Source organism: Pseudonaja textilis, chromosome 6 (genome assembly GCF_049901715.1).
Source record: "Pseudonaja textilis isolate UNSWEBS1 chromosome 6, rPseTex1.2, whole genome shotgun sequence".
Taxonomy (NCBI): Eukaryota; Metazoa; Chordata; class Lepidosauria; order Squamata; family Elapidae; genus Pseudonaja; species Pseudonaja textilis.
In genome coordinates, this window is record NC_141995.1 from 8,915,047 (window position 1) to 8,934,555 (window position 19,509).

Sequence of the window (19,509 nt, forward strand, 5' to 3'; positions counted from 1 at the left end):
TGGATCCATCCCAGTGACATTTCTTTCCTCTTGCAACCGATTTTTTAATTTCATGTCAATCCATGAATCATCACCTTTCTCAATGTGGCTCCCCCCACCCACAGTTGTGTTGCTATTAACATTCCCCATCCTGCATCGTCAACAGCTTCCATCTGGCAGATTGAAAGGGCACCGGATTGATTAAAAAGTTAGAAATAAAATGCAGTCTTCCTCGTTAACTATTTTTCCCCCTCCTAGCTATTAACATCCCTCCCAGTAACATGAAAATGCAAGCAGCTTATTCCCCAAAGCAAACAAAATGCAATTAGAGGAGATTAAATTGTTTGTCGGTGGCACGCTTTGGTGTCCCTACCTTACCGCCCCAGGTCAGCGCCTTCCATTTTTAATCCTGCAGATACTTCACCGAGCTCGAAGCTGTGCTCAATCAGCCAATCACAGATGTCTTCTACTTCTCTGTGTTCGACGCTGACAACAACCAACTTGACAGCCAGATGTTCACCGTTACTGTCACAGCAGCCCAAAGTGTGCCTCCGGCTATTACCTTTTCGGACCGAATTACGGTACGTCAGTAACCCTGTGAGATTCAACGCTGAATTATGTGGAAGGTATAGTCCTTGACTTACAACCTACAGTTGAGCCCAGAATTTCCATTTGTTAAGCGAGAGAGCCGTTAAGTGAGTTTTGACCCATTTTACGACCTTTCTTGCCACAGAAATCAGGAAAGAACTGCAGGCGTTAAAGTTAGTGACACGGTTGTTCAATGAATCTGACTTCCCCATGGAAACTTTGCTTGTCAGAAGGTCTCAAAAGGTGATCACATGACCCCGGGATACCGCGACCATCATTAATACATGGCAGTTGCGGAGTATTTGATTTTTGATCATGTGACCAAGGGGATATTGCAACCCCATAAGCCGGGGTGGGCTTCAAAAATTTCAGCAAACAGTTCTCTCCCCGGCAATGGGGGGGGGGTACTTTTATCCTCTCTGGGCTCCGGAGGCTTTCCTTGAGGGTGAAAACAGCCTCCTGTGGGCTCTGGAGGCCATCCAGACGCCAGAAACAGGCCTGTTTCCAGCCTCCGGGAGGCTCATTTTTCACCCTCCCCGACCTTTCGCACGGGCCCTGCACTTACCCCACATCCAAAACAGGCCACGTGAGGAGTCCTAGGAAGGGAGAGATGGGGTGGGTGGGGCCAGCCAGGAACGGGATTTATCGGTTTGCTGAACTGCGCAGGATCTTAACAAGAGGATCGCCCGAACATGTGCGAACCCATAGCAGCCTGTTATGTCTCACCTGTACAAAAGAGGTGAGAAGTCCAAATTTCCAACTGAATACAAACAAGCAAGCAAATCCAGTAATTATAGAGTTAAATTCCCTGAGCCGATAAAGTTCTTGGCAGTCTCACACGCGCTGTCTGCCAAGTCCGACAAGAAAGCAGGAATATAAATCACACAAGCTGTCACCACACACAGGATATTCCGGAGCTCCTCTGAATAAGTCACATGTTGTCCCGAACAAGTTCCCAGAGCGAACACACCCACTTTTATTCCCTGTGGGGCGTGTCAGTCCCTCAGCTCAGTCTCTGATTCGTCCCTTCCTCCTGCGTTGCAGCTCACACTTTTGCCTGCAACGTTGTCTCGCATCAAGCCAGCATTCCTCTGCTTGATTCTCAGTCAGAGACTCCGATATTCCCTCCTCCTTTTCCTGATTAGCCTCAGGTCTTCCCTCCCGGTTATCTGCCGACACCTGAGGCACAATCAGGGAGGAAGGCATTGCCGAAGAGGAAGGTCCTGGGGAGGAAGGCATTTCCAAAACCTCCTCTTCCCCATTGTCCAAGTCTTTGTCCTCTAACAAATCAGGCTCAAACCTCAGAGCCACAACAGCAGCCCATCCTTGGTCATAAGTATGAAAAACAGTCATAAGTCTCTTTGTTTAGTGCCATTGTAAGTTCAAACGGTCACTGAAGGAATTTATTTAGTGACCGATGTAAGGTGTAAGTTGAGGATAAAGCACTGGAAAGCAGTATATAAGTCTAAGTGCTATTGCTATTATACATTACGGGGATTACCCCATACGAAGTATTTCAGATCACAAATATTAAGAGGTGGAGGGTAAAATAGAAGCCTTTTTTTGTAAGTAATGCTCAAAATCAAATTTCCAGATAGAGCAGAATGATGTTTTTTGTGTCCAGGTAGAAGAAGGGGGACGAACACCACTGCAGCCTCACCATACCCTTGGCCTGGAAGGTGGCCTTGCTGAAGAAGGCCTGCTTGTAAAAATCACAAGTCTTCCAAAATACGGGTACATTGAAAACACCTGGACAGGTAACGTGCGATTTCATACAGTCCTCGATTTACGACTACTAATTTTCCAAATTCTGGAGTTCCAGATTTTTCCATTGCAAAGCAAGGCAGCTGTTAAGAGGCGGCTTCTGCCCCAGATCTTGCTGATCGGGGCTCTCGGACAAAGAAGCACGGACCAAAGCTGCGGACAATCGCGGTCAGTGGTCCGTCCTCAGGGAAGCCTCGTCCAACCCCCTGCCCAAGCAGGAGACACCACACCATTTCTGACAGAGGGCAGTCCAATCTCTTCTTCAAAGCCTCGACTAATGAAGCTCCCACAACTTCCGAAGGCAACTTCTGTGGCATGGATTGACTGTTCTCACTGTCAGAAAGTTTCTCCTTATTTCCAGGTTGAATCTCTCCTTGTTCAGTTTCCATCCATTATTCTTTGTCTGGCTTTCAGGTAACTTGGAAAATAGCTTGACCCCCTCCGCTCTGTGGCAGACCCTCAGATATTAGAACACTGTTATCATGTCTCCCCTGGTCCTTGTCTTCAGACTAGCCAAGCCCAGTTCCTGTAACCGTTCTTCGTATGTTTTAGTCTCCAGTCCCCTCATCATCCTGGTTGCTCTTCTCTGCACTCTTTCTAGAGTCTCAGCATCTTTTTTATAGTGTGTTGGCCAAAACTGGATTCAGTACTCTAGGTGTGCTCTTACTAAGGCTTTATAGAGTGGTATTAGTACCTCACTTGATCTCGATTGTATCCCTCTGTTAATGCAACGTAGGATTGCACTAGTGTCAGGGTTCCAACAAATCCACCCCCATTCAAATCAAAAGTCTCTAGCCACATCTCAGAGAAAAGAAAATTGATTTATTAGAAGTAGCCATGCTGGCATTTTGCTGGGTGCAGCCAATACTAAATGACATCATACATTTCCCCCTTGACCCTGGTCTTCCCTAACCCTAACCCCCTGGATGTGACTTCTCCAGTGGGACACATCCATCTCCAAGAGTCATCCATGATGCTCTCCAATAACCTTCTTACGCTCTGACACCTTTGGGCTGCTGGGGTGATTACCTAGGCAAACAAGGAATGCCTTGTCTTCCCCTGCTCTCTTTTTCTGGCAGCTAAAAAGACCAAAGAAGTGTCTTTTTAGTTGACATTTAGCTTTTTTGGCTGCTACTGCACACTGTTAGCTCCTATTTAGCTGGTTGTCCACTAAGACTCCAAGATCCCTTTTCACAGTTACTGCTATTGAGCCTGGTTTCACCCAGTCTATATGTGTGTACTTTTGGTTTTTCTTGCCTAAGTGTAGGACTTTGTAAGCATGAGAACCGGTCATAAGTCACTTTTTTCCATGCCGTTGTTCAAACTGTCACTAAATAAAGGGTTGTAAGTTGAGGAAAGCCATTATTTTGTTGTGAAATACTGTTTGTTACGGTGCATATGCAAAAACGTGACTGCAGTGAGAATTCTGTACGGACAGGAATGGAAAGGTACGTCATAATGAAAGAATCATTGGAGTAAGTGATGGAACTAGCAGTGATGGCATAATTGACTCTTTTAATTAGAGAAAGGAATATATTCAGTTTTATTTTCTACTTGGAAACCACTTCTGGACTTTGTGCTCAAGACAGAAAAAAATATTTTTGGGGTTTAGTTGATTAATCTAGTTTGTTGTTACAGAAATGGGTAGTACGTCTTAAGTTGGTAAAATAAAAAGCTGAGGATTTAATTCTATTTTGTACTTTACTGTGCTGGAAAAGGTTGGAAGTCAATACTTTTTCCCCCATTTCCTCTACACTTTTCTTTCCCATTTCTATCCCTTCCCCATTTTCCTATAATCTTTATTTTTATTTATGTTTGACATTATGATAAGCTTAATAAAATCAAAGCGAGATGGGCGGCAAACATTTCCAACAAATAATTAAATTTTTGATTTGCTATATATGCAAAAACCTGACACAGAATCAAGTTATTGTCCCTGCTTTAAAAAAGAAAGCAAAAAAAAAAATTATTTTAAAAAACCACACTTTCCTTGTAAATACCTTTTTCCTTGCAGGCAGACGCCTTGGTTTTGGAAAATCCGAAAGTTCTGATTTTTCTTTCTCACTTCAAGATGTGTTGGAGAACCGTATTTATTATTTTCAGAATGTCCATGAAAGTATTGAACCATCGATGGACAGCTTTAGTTTTTATATCAGTGACGGCTTCAGCCAGTCAGAAATCAGCAGTGTCAACATTACGATTAAGGTAATTGAATTCACTGTGTAGTTTTCGTTTGTAAAACTGTTCTGATAGCAGAAATAGTGTCTGGGTTCAAGCAAATTGCTAAACTGTACTTTGTTGAGAAAGGCAAAAATGACTCAGTTCACACCTGATTGAAAGCACAAACCACAATTGTTATTGAGGCTGATTAATTGTCAAGAAGTCAGTAAGTTAAACTCAGCAAATCGCATGATTACTCAATGTGAATCAAGTCTCTCTCTCTCTCTCTCTCTCTGTCTTTCTCTATCTGTGTCTCTCTATCTCTCTCTGCATATGTGTATGCACATGCATCTATATATGCACACCATACACAAACACATTAACCACTAGTAGCTGCAGTTTCTACACCCAATTAATACAAATACACAACATGTACCAGGAAAATACAAATTCAGGTTTCTGGTTTCTTTCACGAAATGCCCTGATGCTTGAAATGTTTTCAGTTAGATTTCCTTTCAAAATGTATTCAAAATTATTACGAATGCTGCTCTAAAGCCATAGGACTCTTATATTTCCATAATCTTATTTCTAGATTTCATAGCTTCTCGTGGCCTTTCCTCTTCTGTTTCAAGAACCAGTTGTTGAACTTAATTTTTCTCCCCGTGATTTTCCTTCTGTTCTTGTAGCGCCTGAATGATGAACCGCCTGAGGTAAAGGTGAGCCCTGTCAGCGTGCGTGAAAACACAGGAGTGGTGATTAGGAATTCCTCCTTGAGGCTAAGGGACTTGGACACTTCGAATGACCTTCTGGTTTTCACGATAACCAAGGCACCCGTTCATGGTGAGACATATTATTGTAGTAAAGCTGAAGAAATAGCATTAGCAATTAGATTTATATAGAAATCTCCTAGTTGTGGTTTCTTTATGCAGTATGGATTACAGCAAGAGATCCAAGCAGTTCTTGACTTATGGCCACAATTGAGTCAAAACTTTATGTTACTAAGTGAGACATTTGTTCAGTGAGTTTTGCCTCATTTTACGACCTTTCTTGCCACAGTTGTTAAGTGTCTCACTATAGTTGTTAACTTAATAATAATAATAGCACTTAGACTTATATACCGCTTCACAGTGCTTTACAGCCCTCTCTAGGCGGTTTCCTGAGTCAGCCTCTTGCTCCCAACAATCTGGGTCCTCATTTTACCCACTTGGGAAGGAGGGAAGGCTGAGTCAACCTGGAGCCTGGTGAGATTCGAACTGCCGAGCTGCAGGCAGCAGAAGTAACCTGCAGTACTGAATTCTAACCACTGCATCACCAGAGCTCATGCATGGTTTAAACTGGCTTCCCCATTGACTCTGATTGTCAGAAGATCACAAAAGGTGATCAATGATCTAGGGACACTGCAACCTTCATAAATATGAGCAAGTTGTCAAGCATCTGAATTTTGATCACATGACCACAGGGAGATGCTACCACGGTCGTAAGTGTGAAAAACGCTCATAAGTCACTTTTTTCAGTGCAGTTGTAATTTTGAATAGTCACTAAACGAACTGTTGTATGTGGAGGACTAGCTGTAGGTGTGTATTCTCATATTGCCACTGTTCTTATTCTGTGGTAAAGGGTTCTAAACACTCATAGTATGAAGAAGTAGTAAGTTAGGAGTAGAATTAAGATATTAATGCAATAGAGAGAAAACTATCTGTGAGGAACTAACTCATAATTCTCGACCTACTCTCAGGATACCTGTACAGAAGAGAATCTCTGCATTCTCTGGAAAATGGACAAGCTCTCGCTGAGGGATCCACTTTCACCTTCCAGGATGTCCTGGAGGAACTGATCGTTTATAAATTGAACAGTTTGGTAGCCCAGAGTGACGAGTTCCAATTTTCACTCTCAGACGGCCTCCACATTGAGACAGGGAAAGTGGAGTTTGTGGTAGCCTCACCAAGGATGGACCTTCCCAGATTGGTCACGAACAAAGGCCTACAACTTCCCGCTGGTAAGAAAAAAAAAATCAATTCTGAATATGATTTTCTGAAGTCCCCTTATTCAAATTCCCAAGTAGCTAAATTTCGTGAAGATTCCTGCCAGACCTTCAGCTTTTATATTTCTTGGTCAACAGACTTGGAAGCCCCCCCCCCCCGTGTTGTTCTAAATTGTCCCCACCATTTGGAGATCTCAGGTGCATGCAGTGTGTGTTGTGGCCTGCCAGCTGCTAGCGGAGCTGGTAGCAGAGTTGGACAGTGAGGAGGTTGGGGAGGAACATGAGCCAGTCCTGGAGGCTGAGGAAGACTCAGATGAGGGCCCTGTGTCAGAGGCAGAGATGGGGCCAGGACAGTCTGGCAGTCATCAGCTGCCTTCGGAGTCAGACAGCAGTGAGGCAGGGTGTAGAGTTGTAATTGCAGGAATGTTCCAATCTCGGATGGCAAACCTCAGATAAAGAATGTTTCCAAGCAAATACAACTCAGGTAAACAAAGTCACTAATCTAAAGGAAGGTTAGAGAGAGGAAGTAAACATATGCTAGACTTTAACTAGAGATAATTAATTGTATGGATTACTATGCTAAACAGTAAGGAAAGTTAAGCAGTAACCAAAGTTAACCAATGATGGAGGATACTTAAAAATGTGTATAAATGCAAGACTAGACTCCAATAAAGATCACCATGATTCAGTTGTTCATGATCAAACAACTCGACTGCCTCGTCATTACGACAGCAGGGGAGCAGCTGAAGCCAGTTCTCAGCCTGCGCATGCGCAGAGCTGCCAAAAGAAAAGAACAAGTACGAACTAAGGGTCAACGTGGGAGTAAGGCCACAGGTGGATGGTGAATGGCCCCTCCCATAGGGATTAAAAGAGGAGCAAAAGGGGAGGGGGCTTTTGCAGGAAACAATTCGTTCATTGCAGCAGTGTGAAGATCTGTCTGTGCATCTCAGAGACTCTGTGCTGAGCCCTTCCTTGTCAGCACTGCGTTTGAAAATATTTAGTTGGCAGCTCTCCAAACTTGATAAGGTCCGTGCTCCTAATTACACCCTTGAAAGACTGTTTGCCAGGCCTTTGGCTGAATTTGAATGCAAGAAATTCACCTTTGTTTAATAAAAGGGGTCTTGCTGGGACAGAAAGTCTGCTTAGTGCTTTTTGGGGGAAGCCTAGGTCAGAACAGTGTGGTATTGGCTCTACGGAAGTCAGCTGGGAACTCCCAGAGACTATAAATAATTGAAATTAACCGATAGTTGAGTGGAGAGAACTTCAACCAATTGACATTCATTATTTCTAATTAAGAACGGCTAGTCACTGAATGCTGTTCCTGGAGCGATGTTTCCTAGTCTTGGCAACTTTAAGATGCGTAGACTTCAACTCCCAGAATTCCCCAGCCACAGGGCCTTCGAGCATCCAATGTATGTGACTTAAAAAATCAGATGTTATCCTTTTCTTCTCCAGAAAGAAGATAACACATTTCTAGTTTTTTTCCTTTCTCCACAGGCATTCGGTCCACGTATTTCTTGAGTTGTATTGAGTGGGGGTGGGGGAATCTGTCTGGTTGCTTGCAAAGCATCATTTTACATAGACTGTCAAAGTTGAGGGATCTATTTATTTTTTTTCCCCTAAGCTTCGGAAAGAATTCTCCCTTCACCACGGTGCCAAATCAGTGTTACACAGACAGCTTTGTGAGGCTGCGGTTTCAGGAGACCCTGTGAGAAAAATAAAAACAGGCTAGAAAAATTGAATTGGAAGCCTTTCTTGTAACCGAGGTGAACAAAAACCTGGCCAGAAGTTGGTAGATGGGGGTCACATCAGACAATCTCTCTGGTTTGGAGAAGAAATATTCCCAAATGTGTGTTAGAATGGAGGTTCATTTATCTCTGATTTTGTGGGAGGGGAAAAATAGTGAAGTCTGGTCCCACCATACGGCACCTACTTCTAAAATTCCGTCAAGGTAATTGCAGGGATTAATCCAGGCAAACCCCAGGAATTAACATTGACTTGAAGGAAATCAATCAATCAATAAGCAAATATGCTAGGAGTGGTGTAGGTGGAGTTCTTGCCTCACAGTCAGGAGGCTATGAGTTCGATCCTAGGTAGAGGCAGGTATTTCTCTCTCTAGGCACAATGAGAAAATATCTGCTGAACAAAACTCTGTATTGGCGACAGGGAGGGCATCCGGCCAGTAAGTACTCTATTAGCTCCATTCAGCTGCCCAGATTCAACCCCGCAAGGGATTATGGGGTCGTTAAAATGATGATGTAGATATACAAAATATATAAATATATAAGATAGAGAATAGTTATAGATAGAGATAATAGTTATTGGTTGATGTATATAAAGTATAAGATGATTTATAAGATGACTATATGTGTCGATGTCAGAATGCTGTCACATATATGAATGTGATTTGTATTGGTGGAATATACAATAAAAATATATTTTAAAAAAAAGATGATGATGATGAATAAGCAATATGCTGTCGTTCCCAGAATAATTAAGCAAGAAACTTAATGTTGTTTGTGCCTGTTTGTTTCCCCACTTTAGGGTCTGTGGCAGTCATCACAAACCAGCATTTAAGAGCCACAGATCCTGATTCAGATGACCTGTCTATCAGATACATCATGAAGAAGGACCCAACCTATGGATCGTTGCACTTGCATAAAAGAGATTCTTTGACGCACATCTCTGCTGGGGGACCAGCCAAAAGCTTCACCCAGGCAGATATAAACAAAGGTGAAGTGCTCTCTGGTTCTTTATCGGTAAAATTCTGGTGTTTATCTCTGAGTTGAGTTGCATAGCACAGCAGGTTTTTCCTCAGACTTTTGGATTTATACTTTGGCACAAACACGACATGATCTATTTCAAAAAGGATTAGATTCTTGTAATACTACAAATGAAGCCAAAAAAAAGAGCAACAAAGATGATTAGGGCAGGAGTCCCAATCCCCAGTCTGTGGACTAGCATTGGGCCCTGGAAACAAGCGAAGGCCCATCCACGGGATGCAGGCAGAACACGAAACCACGGCCCCTGAGATCCACGGAAAAATCTCTATCCACAGAATTGCTCCCTGATACCCAAAAGGTTGGGGGCCACTGGATTAGAGGGACTGAAGGCTAAAACATATGAATAATAGTTGCAAGAATTGGGCATGTCTATTTTAATGAAAAGAAGGACTACCGATGACATGATAGCATTGTTTCAGTATTTGAGGGGCTGCCACGAAGAGGAGGGGATCAGCTAAGGCACCTGAAAGTAGGACAAGAAGCTACGGATGGAAACTAATCCAGGAGAGAAGCAACCTTTAGAACTAAGGAGAAATTTCCAAATAGAATAATTAACCTTTAAATAAATTTGCATTTCATAGTTCAGTTCATTAATTCAGTATCAATATCATTTCATCCACACATAAAGATGAGTGAAATGGATAATGATATAAGATGACATTATATAAGATTAATGGAAATGAAAGTATGACTATGTACAAGTATTATAATCCAGAATCATGTTGCTCGCGTGAAGAGATGTGTACAATTAAAAAAAACAACTTTTATTTAAAAAAAGAATAATTAACCATATAACAGATCATCAGAGTTGGAAGGGATCTTGTAGGTCATCTAGTCCAACCCCGTGCCCAAGCAGGAGACCCTACACCATTTTTGACAGATGGGAGTTCAATCTCTTCTTGAAAGTTTCCAGGGATGAAGCTCCCACAACTTCTGAGGGCAACTTCTGTTCCATTGGTTGGTTGTTCTCACTGTCAGAAAATTCCTCCTTATTTCCAGGTTAATTTTATTAACTATTTATTATTTCCAGCCCCTCAAATATTGAAAGACTGCTATCCTGTCTCCCCTGGTCCTTCTCTTCACTAGACTAGCCAGGCCCAGTTCCTGCAACCGTTCTTCATATGTTTTAGTCTCCAGTCCCCTAATCATCCTGGTTGCTCTTCTATGTACTTTTTCTAGAGTCTCAACATCTCTTTTTATAATATGGTGACCAAAACTGGCTGCAGTACTCTAGGTGTGGCCTTACTAAGACTTCATTTATAGAGTGGTATTAGTAACCCACTTGATCTTGATTGTATCCCTCTGTTCATCAGTGGAACGGCTCGTCTCCAGAAGTTGTGGGTGATCACAACACTGGAAGTTTTGAGAAGAGATTGGACATCCATTTGTCTGAAATGGTATAGGAGATTGAGGAGATCCTACTTATGCAGGGGGTTAGACTAGAAGACCTCTAAGGTCCCTCCCAACTCTGATATTCCGATTCTGACTAGTAGAGGACACCGTAAAATTGTGATTAAAAGTACAGGTAACCCTCCAGTTGCAAGGATAATTGAGACCAGAATTCCTGCCACTAGGCAAGGCAGTTGTTAAGCGAATTGCGCCTAATGTTATGACCTTTGGTTGTTAAGTGAATCACTGGAGAAGTGAATCACTGTAGTTGTTAAATGAGTCATAGTCATTAAATGAATCCAGCTCCCACCCACCCCACACTGACTTGTTGGAAGGCAACTGGGAAGGACACAAAATGGTGGATCACATAACCCCGGGACTTTGCAATTGTCATAAGTATGAAATTATGATCACATGACCATAAGGATGCTGCAGTGGTCGTTAAGTCTGAGGACTGGTTGTAAGTCGTGTTTTCAGCCGTGTTACAACTTTGAATGGTCGTTTAACAAATGTTTGTAAGTTGAGGACTAACTATATTCCCCTTGCATGAAATTCTTTGCTGCCTCAGAAAGACTTCTTTGTCCTGTTTTGCAGAGAGGAGAAATTAATCAGGGAGAAGTTGTGTAAGATACTGTAAATAACTAGCGTGCAAATAAACTGTTGCCTTTTAAAAATCCAAGGTAGCTGTTGGTAGTGACCATTCAAAGTTAACAACAGCAATGAAAAAAGGGACCTTACGACCGTTTTTCCCAGTTACAATCTTTGTAGCCTCCCCATGGCCATGTGATCAAAATTTGGACTCTTGGCAACTGGTTCATACTTATGACGGTTGCAGTGTTCTGAGGTCATATGATCCCCTTTTGTGACCTTCTGACAAGCAAAAGTCAAAGCCAGATTCACTTAACAACCAGGTGATTAACTTATCGAATGGGATTCACTTAACAACGGTGGCAAGAAAGGTCGTAAAAGGGGACGTGGGGGGGAATTCACTTAACCAATGTCTCACTTAACAACATAAATTTTGGGGTCAATTGTGGTCATAACTCGAGGACTACCTGTACTTTGCAACCCCCTCTAAAAGTTGCTTTTAGGAATATTTGTAATATAGCAAAAATCTTTGGGGATTGTCCTTCCCACCTCTGGGTGTGGAGATAAGCAAGAATCTCAAAACTAGCAGAATTCATGCTTCACTCAGATGTCCTCTATTTGTTCCAGAGGTAATATTCAGCTGGTTCGGACCGGTTCTAGAATACCGGTAGCGGAAATTTTGACTAGTTTGGAGAACCAGCAAATATCACCTCTGGTTGGCCCCGTCCACTCACCCCCGCCATCACCTCTCCTATATTCCCTTGGTTTTTAGTTCAGCTGATTTGCGCGGGAGAGCGGATTGCCGTGCCTCAGCTGAGCTAAAAAACAGCTCAGCTCACCAGTGTAGACAGAGGTCGATCTTTGAGTCCTCCGCACGCCCATCCGCAAAGTGTGCATGCATAGAACCGCGCATAGAACCGGTAGAAAAAAATAGAAAACCCACCCCTGATTTGTTGATCATTCCTATATTTATCAACTGAGAAAAGTCCATGGGACCAAGAAACAAATAGGCCAGTGGTGGCTAACCTTTTTCGGCTCCCTTTTTCGGAAAATTGTGTGCACTCGCGTGTCAGCACCCAGAAGGCAATGTGTGCTGCCTCCCCATCCTCTGCGCATGTGTATGCACCCCCTGCGCATGCCATGCATGTCTGCGCATGTGTCATGATCCCCGTGCATGTCATGCAACTGCACATGCGCGCTATATCTCCTGTGTGCGCTGTGCTTCTCCCCCCCACACATGCGCAACAGATACCCGATAATCAGCTGTCAGGCAGCGGCGGTGCATGCGCAGTGGGGCTCTTCTGGGTGACCTCTCATGTGCCGGCAGAAGTGGCTCTGCATGCCACTTCCAGCAGACGTGCCATAGGTTCGCCAACACAGGAATAGGCTGAATTATCTGCAAAATAGGAGTGTGTTATATAGGCAAATAGATTTGTAGAACGATAGCATCAAAAGAAGAGTTCAGCGGAGCACCATGGACCATCAAAGTCAGCATCTCTAGACGAGTTTATCATCTCACAGAGAACTTGGTTACATACTTCAGCTAAACACAATTAGCGCAAGATAGCTTGCAGATGTTCTAAGTCTTCTATTTTTCCCTTCTGACTTCCCATTAACAGGACAAGTCGAATACAGCCATGAGAAAGGAGAACCAATTGGGGCATTTTTTTTTGTTTTTGATGTGACTGATGGAAAGGGAAACAGAATGGCAGACTTGGAATTTTCAGTTAACGTAACAGGTAAGTCAACAATCTTGTCCCAGCTTTGTCTTTCTTTAGCAAGATAGACGAGGAACTCAATTAGCTAGAATCAAAGAAATTCTGGAAAAGCCTGCAGCTGTGAAATAGGGTGGTTACAATCAATTACAAAGACAATTTAAGGGCTGCAAATTATTAGCACTGGAATAATAGAAACTGTTGAGAACCTTAGCTGCTTAGTTTCTGCATCCTGCATGGTACAGATTGATATTCCAATGAACAATTCACGGTTCACCACAATACAATTTGTCATAGAATTCCACTGATTAGGTTTATATTTCAGGGGAATTTCCTCTGAGGTGTTAAATGAGGAGTCAACAGAAATCCATCCTTGTTCTGGCTTTCCTGAAAAATGGATCACACTTGGAAACTACATTACTTGAAAATTAGAGCTTAATTAGCTTGTTAAATTAGTCACCTAAAATCGATTCTCTAGCAAAAAAAAAAATGTGCCCCAATTATTTTTTGAAAAATGCTTCTAATACAAATATTGCTACACAATTACGTTTGCTCACTTTATTATTTTTCACTTGAAAAAGGTCTCTTTAAATTAGAATAGAATACTTTATTGGCCAAGTATGATTGGACACACAAGGAATTTGTCTTGGTGCATATGTTCTCAGTGTATATAAAAGAAAGATACATTCATCAAGAGTCAAGAATCATAAGGTACAACACTTAATAATAGTCATAGGGTACAATAAGCAATCAAATCATACTAGGAAACAGTCAACAAAAATCGTTAGGATACAAGCGACAAGGTTACAGTCATACAGTCACAAGTGGGAGGAGATGTGTGAAAGGAAGGATGTCAGGATTAATAGTAATAGTAATAGTAGTTGCAAACTTTGTAAATAGTTGGATAGTGTTGAGGGAATTATTTGTTTAGCAGAGTGATGGCGTTTGGGAAAAAACTGTCCTTGTGTCTAGTTGTTCTGGTGTGCAGTGCTCTATAGTGTCATTTTGAGGGTAGGAGTTGAAACAGTTTATGTCCGGGATGTGAGGGGCCTGTAAATATTTTCACAGCCCTCATTTTGACTCGTGCAGTATACAGGTCCTCAGTGGAAGGCAGGTTGGTAGCAATTGTTTTTTTCTGCAGTCCTAATAATCCTCTGAAGTCTGTGCCTGTCTTGTTGGGCTGCAGAACCAAACCAGACAGTTACAGAGGTGCAGATGACAGACTCCATAATTCCTCTGTAGAACTGGATCAGCAGCTCCTTGGGCAGTTTGAGCTTTCTGAGTTGGTGCAGAAAGAACATTCTATGTTGTACTTTTTTGATGACGTTTTTGATGTTAGGTGTCCATTTTAGGTCTTGTGAAATTTGAAGATCTCCCCTGTTGATACTGTGTTATCTAGTATTGTAAGAGGTGGTAGTATGGGAGGGTTTCTCCTAAAGTCTACCACCATTTCTACGGTTTTGAGTGTGTTCAGTTCCAGATTGTTCCGGTTACACCACGAGGCAAGTTGTACAACCTCCCGTCTGTATGTGGATTTGTCGTTGTTTCAAATGAGACCAATTGTATCATCAATTGTATTTTAACAGATACACCAATTGTATTTTACACCAATTGTATTTTAACAGACAGATCGTTTGAGATGCAGTCATTGGTATATAGGGAGAAGAGAAGTGGAGAAAGCATACAGCCTGGGGGGGGGTGGGGGCTGTGCTAATTGTACAGGTATCAGATGTGATTCTGCCTAACTTCACCTGCTGCTTCCTGACTGTTAGGAAGCTTATGATCCACTTACAGGTGTGTTCAGGTGCCACTAGCCGGTTTAGTTTAGTTACAAGAATGTCTGGAGTGATGGTATTGAATGCTGAACTGAAGTCTACAAAGAGGACCCTTGCGTAGGTCTTTGGAGATGAGGTGGTAGTATGGAAGGGTTTCTCCAAAACTCTACCACCATATCTACGGTTTTGAGTGTGTTCAATTTCAGACTGTTCCAGTTATGCTTATAAAGTAAAACATCGAGTTCAGCTTTGTAGCAGCAGAGAAAAACTGATTTTTTTCCCCCCTTCCTGTAGCCAGGACTGCCCTCTTATTTTCACTTCCCCCAGGGGATCGATTATCTCTGTCCGTCACTGTCAACACTGGGATAACCTTGGATGAAAACTCAGTGAAAAAAATCACCACTTTGGAGCTGTCAGCCAAGAAGCAGGGTGGAGAATCCGGTGATCTCCTGTACAGGATTATTAAGCAGCCCCGGCTGGGACATTTGGAGCACACGGCATGGCCAGGTTTGCAAACCTTTACTGGTTTTGGAGCGAAGTGAGAACAAAGACTCCTATTTTACGGAATCCATGGGGGATTACCCGGGGAATCGTGGTGATTTATTTAGCGATAGAAGTTAAGATGCCTGGAGTGCCTCCTTTTAAAGTCTTGATGGTGTTAACAAATGAAGGGATAAATATGGCTGCCGGACACATAGGTGTTTGTGCTGCAAGGGAGAATTTCCAAAAGCAAGTTGGGAACACTTGGGATTTGAGAGCACCTGGTGGATTCTTCTTCTGCTGTTTTCTAGGCAGAAGGATTAGTTCCTTCCAACAAGGAGACCTTCTCTCCCACAGCCTCCACTACATCCATACAAGCGAGGCTGAAGAACATGCTGACACGTTCACGTTCACCGTTTCAGATGGCCATGAGGAGGTCAGTTAACTTCCATTGGTTTCTCCCCGCCCCCAAAATGGTTCTTTTGCCCGTGGAAAGGCCCACAAGAATAGCGTTGTTCAAGGTCCCATTCAGTGGTGGTATTCTACTGGTTTGGCCCGGTTCTTGTGAACTGGTAGTAAAAAATGTTACGGTTAGGCTGAACTGGTCGTTAAAAAAAAACAGCTACTGGTTCGGCCGAACTGGTATTTTTTTCTTTTTTCTTCTCCCAACGATCAGCTGTTCCAATGATCAGCTGTGCCAGGATCCCCCTTGCTGTCTTATTCCTTATTCCCAGGAGGCTTCTCTGAGGCCCTGAAGGCAAAAAAAAATGGTGCGCAGGGGGGTGCTGCCCCCAAAATTCATGCCCACACAGTCACATGGCCACGCCCACCTGACCACGCCCACACAACCAGCAGTAAAAATATTTGCATCCCACCCCGATCTCATTCTTTCTTCCCATAGGTGACCCAGAATTTTGAAATCACCATTAACCCGGTTGATGATTCTTTGCCGGTGGTGCGGATGGTGGGCACGACTGTGCAGGAAGGCGTGAGGAAAACTATCACGGAATTTGATCTCAAAGCCACCGACACGGACACAGAGGTGAAGAAAGGAGTTCTCTTTGGGGGGGTCTTCTTCCATGAAGGGCTTTAGAAGGAAATGGTAGTTTCCATCCAATGGGTATGTTCCTCTAGAACAGGGATGGGCAACGATGAGGCCTTTATCGCCTATGGACTCCAACTCCCAGAATTCCTGGGCCAACTGTGCTGGTTCAGGAATTCTGAGAATCGAAGTCTACAGGTGGGAAAGCAACCATAATTGTCCACCCCTGCTCTAGCGGTGGTAGACAATCATATGGAGCACCTGCGTACATGCTCTACATAGGTAGTGCTTGATTTATGACCACCATTTATGTCATTAAGCGAGACATTTAAGTGAGTTTTGTCCCATTTGACGATCTTTCTTGCCACACTTGTTAAGTGAATCACTGCAGTTGTTAGTAACAAGATTGTTAAGTGAATCTGGCTTGTCCATTGACTTTGTTCGTAAGAAACAAAAGGGGATCACATGACCCAGGGACGCCGTGACCATCGTAATTATCAACCAATCGCCAAGCATCTGATTTTTGTTCATGTGACCATGGGGATGCTGCAGTGGTCACAACTGTGATGAACGGTCATAATCGCGCTTTTCAGTGCCATCGTAATTTTGAACGGTCACTAAATGAACCGTTGAAAGTCAACAACTACTTGTATTCTGCTTTTTGTTCGGGGACATGAGGCAAAGTTCATGGGGTAAGGGTTTGGCCCTCCATGTCCATCTCTTTTATTTTTGGCAACAGGAAAAATATGAGATACTTTGGACTCACCCAAAGTCACCTAAGGTGCTTCCATGGCAGAGGGTGGACTACAACCTGTGCTACCCCAATGCTTATCGCTACACTACGGCCATGTTATTTTCTGTAATTTTGTTATTGTGGCAAACCAGGGCAGGTGTCAAGTTCAATTTCATTGAGGGCTGCGTCAGGACTATGGTTGACCTTGCGGGACTGGGTGGATGGGGCCAGGTTGAGGCCACTCCCCAAACTTCCACGTTGCTTCCTGCTGTCTCCATGGCAACCGCTGCAGGAGCCACCCGGGCCCTTATGCGAGATGTGTGTGTGGAGGGAGGGGAGGAAAAAACAAAGAATAACGCATGCACTTTCTCACCCAAGTCCCTCAGAGTCCCCTCGCTGATCCTTCTCCCTGCCCCCTTCACCTGTGATTGTCTGCTCCTCTTTGCATTGGGTTGACTGGGCCGAAGCCACATGGGACGGCCCCTTACATTTTCCAAGATGGCCCCGTGGGCTGGATCCGACCGCATTGTGGGCCGGATACAGCCGGCGGGCCTTGTGTTCAACACCCCTGCCATAAACCATCTTGAAAATCAGGATAAACACCCCTGCCATAAACCATCTTGAAAATCAGGATAAACAGAAGGACGCTGCATATATTCATGAATAAATAAACCCTTTCTCTCTACTGATCTAATATCTCGAGATATGCTACCTCTGGGCTAGGAGGTTCTGTTCAGTAGGCAGAACTAACAGACCTTTCAGAGATGGAACTTCCATGAAATTATCACATTCTGATTTAGAGACATCTGAGGCAATAACTGCACATCCTCAAGTGCTGAGTTTCATAAATTCCTCGAGCATGAAAAACTGAAGGCTGGAGGCTACGGAGTCCTGGATGCAATGAGATTTCGGTTTTGTCTGCAGAAATGATGCCATGACTTAGATCAGGGATGTCAAACTCAATTTCATTGAGGGCCGCATCAGGGTAGTATTTGACCTCGAGGGGGAGGGTGACCAGCCCGACATCACTCATGTCGGGGGTGCCTGTAGTGTCCTGAGCAGTCTCCCAGTGAAAATGGGCTCCTGAGCTCGTTTTTTGGCTGCGATGGCCTCCTGGAACCCTCTGCCAGCAAAAATGGAGCTCGTGTGCTCCATTTTGGCTGGCAGAGGCACCACGGGTTGGTCCTTCACTGTTTCCAGGGCGGTCCCTCGGGCCAGATCTAAGCATCCTGCGGCGGATTCAGCCCCTGAGTTTGACACCCCTGATTTAGGTTATATAGAGTTAACGATTAGATCTCTTTGTTCTGCTTCTTTGGTAGAATTATACGTAGTCTTTCATTTATGACACAGATGAGCCCAAATTGTATGTTGCTAAGCGAGACAGTTAAATGAGTTTTGTCCCATTTAACAACCTTTCTTGCCACAGTTGTTGAGTGAATCGATGCAGATGTTAAATTAGTAACATGGTTGCTAAGTGAATCTGGCCTCCCCGTTGACTTTGCTTGTCGGACAATCACAAAAAGTGATTACACAACCCCAAGGCACTGCAACACTCATAAATATATGCCAGCTGCCAAGCATCCAAATTTTGATCTCGTGACCATAGGGATGCTGCAACAGTCATCAGTATGAAAAATGGTAATAAGTCACTGTTTTGAATGCTGTTGTAACTTTGAACAATCACTAAGCAAATGGTTGTAAGTTGAGTTTGTTTTAACCATCCCTTGATGGTCACATTTACATATTACGTTGAGCTAAGGCCGGCCTATCCCATGAAAGTTTTAGCAGGATTGATAAGCTATTTGGCTCCCGCATCTTCCAGAATAACTTTCTCACAGAGTCTTCTTTAACAAGATTTATTGAGCCGGAAAGGAAGCAGCTACAGTCATAGAATAAATTCAGCAACTGTATTATTTCTAAGACAGAATGAATTGATACCATGAAATACCTTAGTGTAGAACAGGCATGTTAAACTCGCGTCATCACAGAATCGTCACATGACATATCGCGGTTTTTCTTCACTAAAGCAGGCATAGGCATGGCCAGCATGTGACACATCCAACCCCCCAGGCCACGAGTTTGACACCCCTGGTGTAGATGTCTCTAGAAGAATTGCTTTCCAGTGAAGTGGTCAGGTGGGCCTCTCTGCAGACTGTGGAGAACTTTAGAACTATCAGTTTACCAGACCTTCTCCTGAACCTTTATCCATCTGTCAACTAACCATCCTAGTGTGATGTGACCTCTACTTTTCTCCTCACACATTTTATTCTGTATGCAGGCCAAGTCTGTCACCTTTAACATTGTGCAGCCCCCACGCCACGGCCAGCTGGAGCGCACCAGTGACGGCCATCATTACCAACAGGCCCATGCCTTCTCCATGGAGGACATCTTCCAGAACCGAATCAGTTACAGTCATGACGGAAGCAATTTTTTAGAAGACCGTTTCACTTTCACGGTGTCCGATGGAACCAATCCCCTTTTTGTGGTGGCAAAGGAAGGGAAAGAGGTCAGTGGGGAAGCCAAGGGTCTCTA

At 43.5% G+C, this 19,509-nt stretch overlaps 1 protein-coding gene across 1 annotated transcript in view; it reads left to right on the forward strand.

Moving 5' to 3' along the window:
• FRAS1 (Fraser extracellular matrix complex subunit 1) overlaps window positions 1–19,509 on the forward strand; it is a 393,348-nt gene that overhangs the window by 300,389 nt on the left and 73,450 nt on the right. The window contains exons 39-49 of the mRNA XM_087935788.1: window positions 395–560; window positions 2,192–2,324; window positions 4,346–4,536; window positions 5,178–5,331; window positions 6,227–6,487; window positions 9,017–9,205; window positions 12,852–12,971; window positions 15,050–15,229; window positions 15,514–15,638; window positions 16,104–16,244; window positions 19,256–19,483. Of these exons, the coding sequence (XP_087791914.1) occupies window positions 395–560; window positions 2,192–2,324; window positions 4,346–4,536; window positions 5,178–5,331; window positions 6,227–6,487; window positions 9,017–9,205; window positions 12,852–12,971; window positions 15,050–15,229; window positions 15,514–15,638; window positions 16,104–16,244; window positions 19,256–19,483 (1,888 nt within the window). The remainder of the gene's footprint in view (window positions 1–394; window positions 561–2,191; window positions 2,325–4,345; window positions 4,537–5,177; window positions 5,332–6,226; window positions 6,488–9,016; window positions 9,206–12,851; window positions 12,972–15,049; window positions 15,230–15,513; window positions 15,639–16,103; window positions 16,245–19,255; window positions 19,484–19,509) is intronic.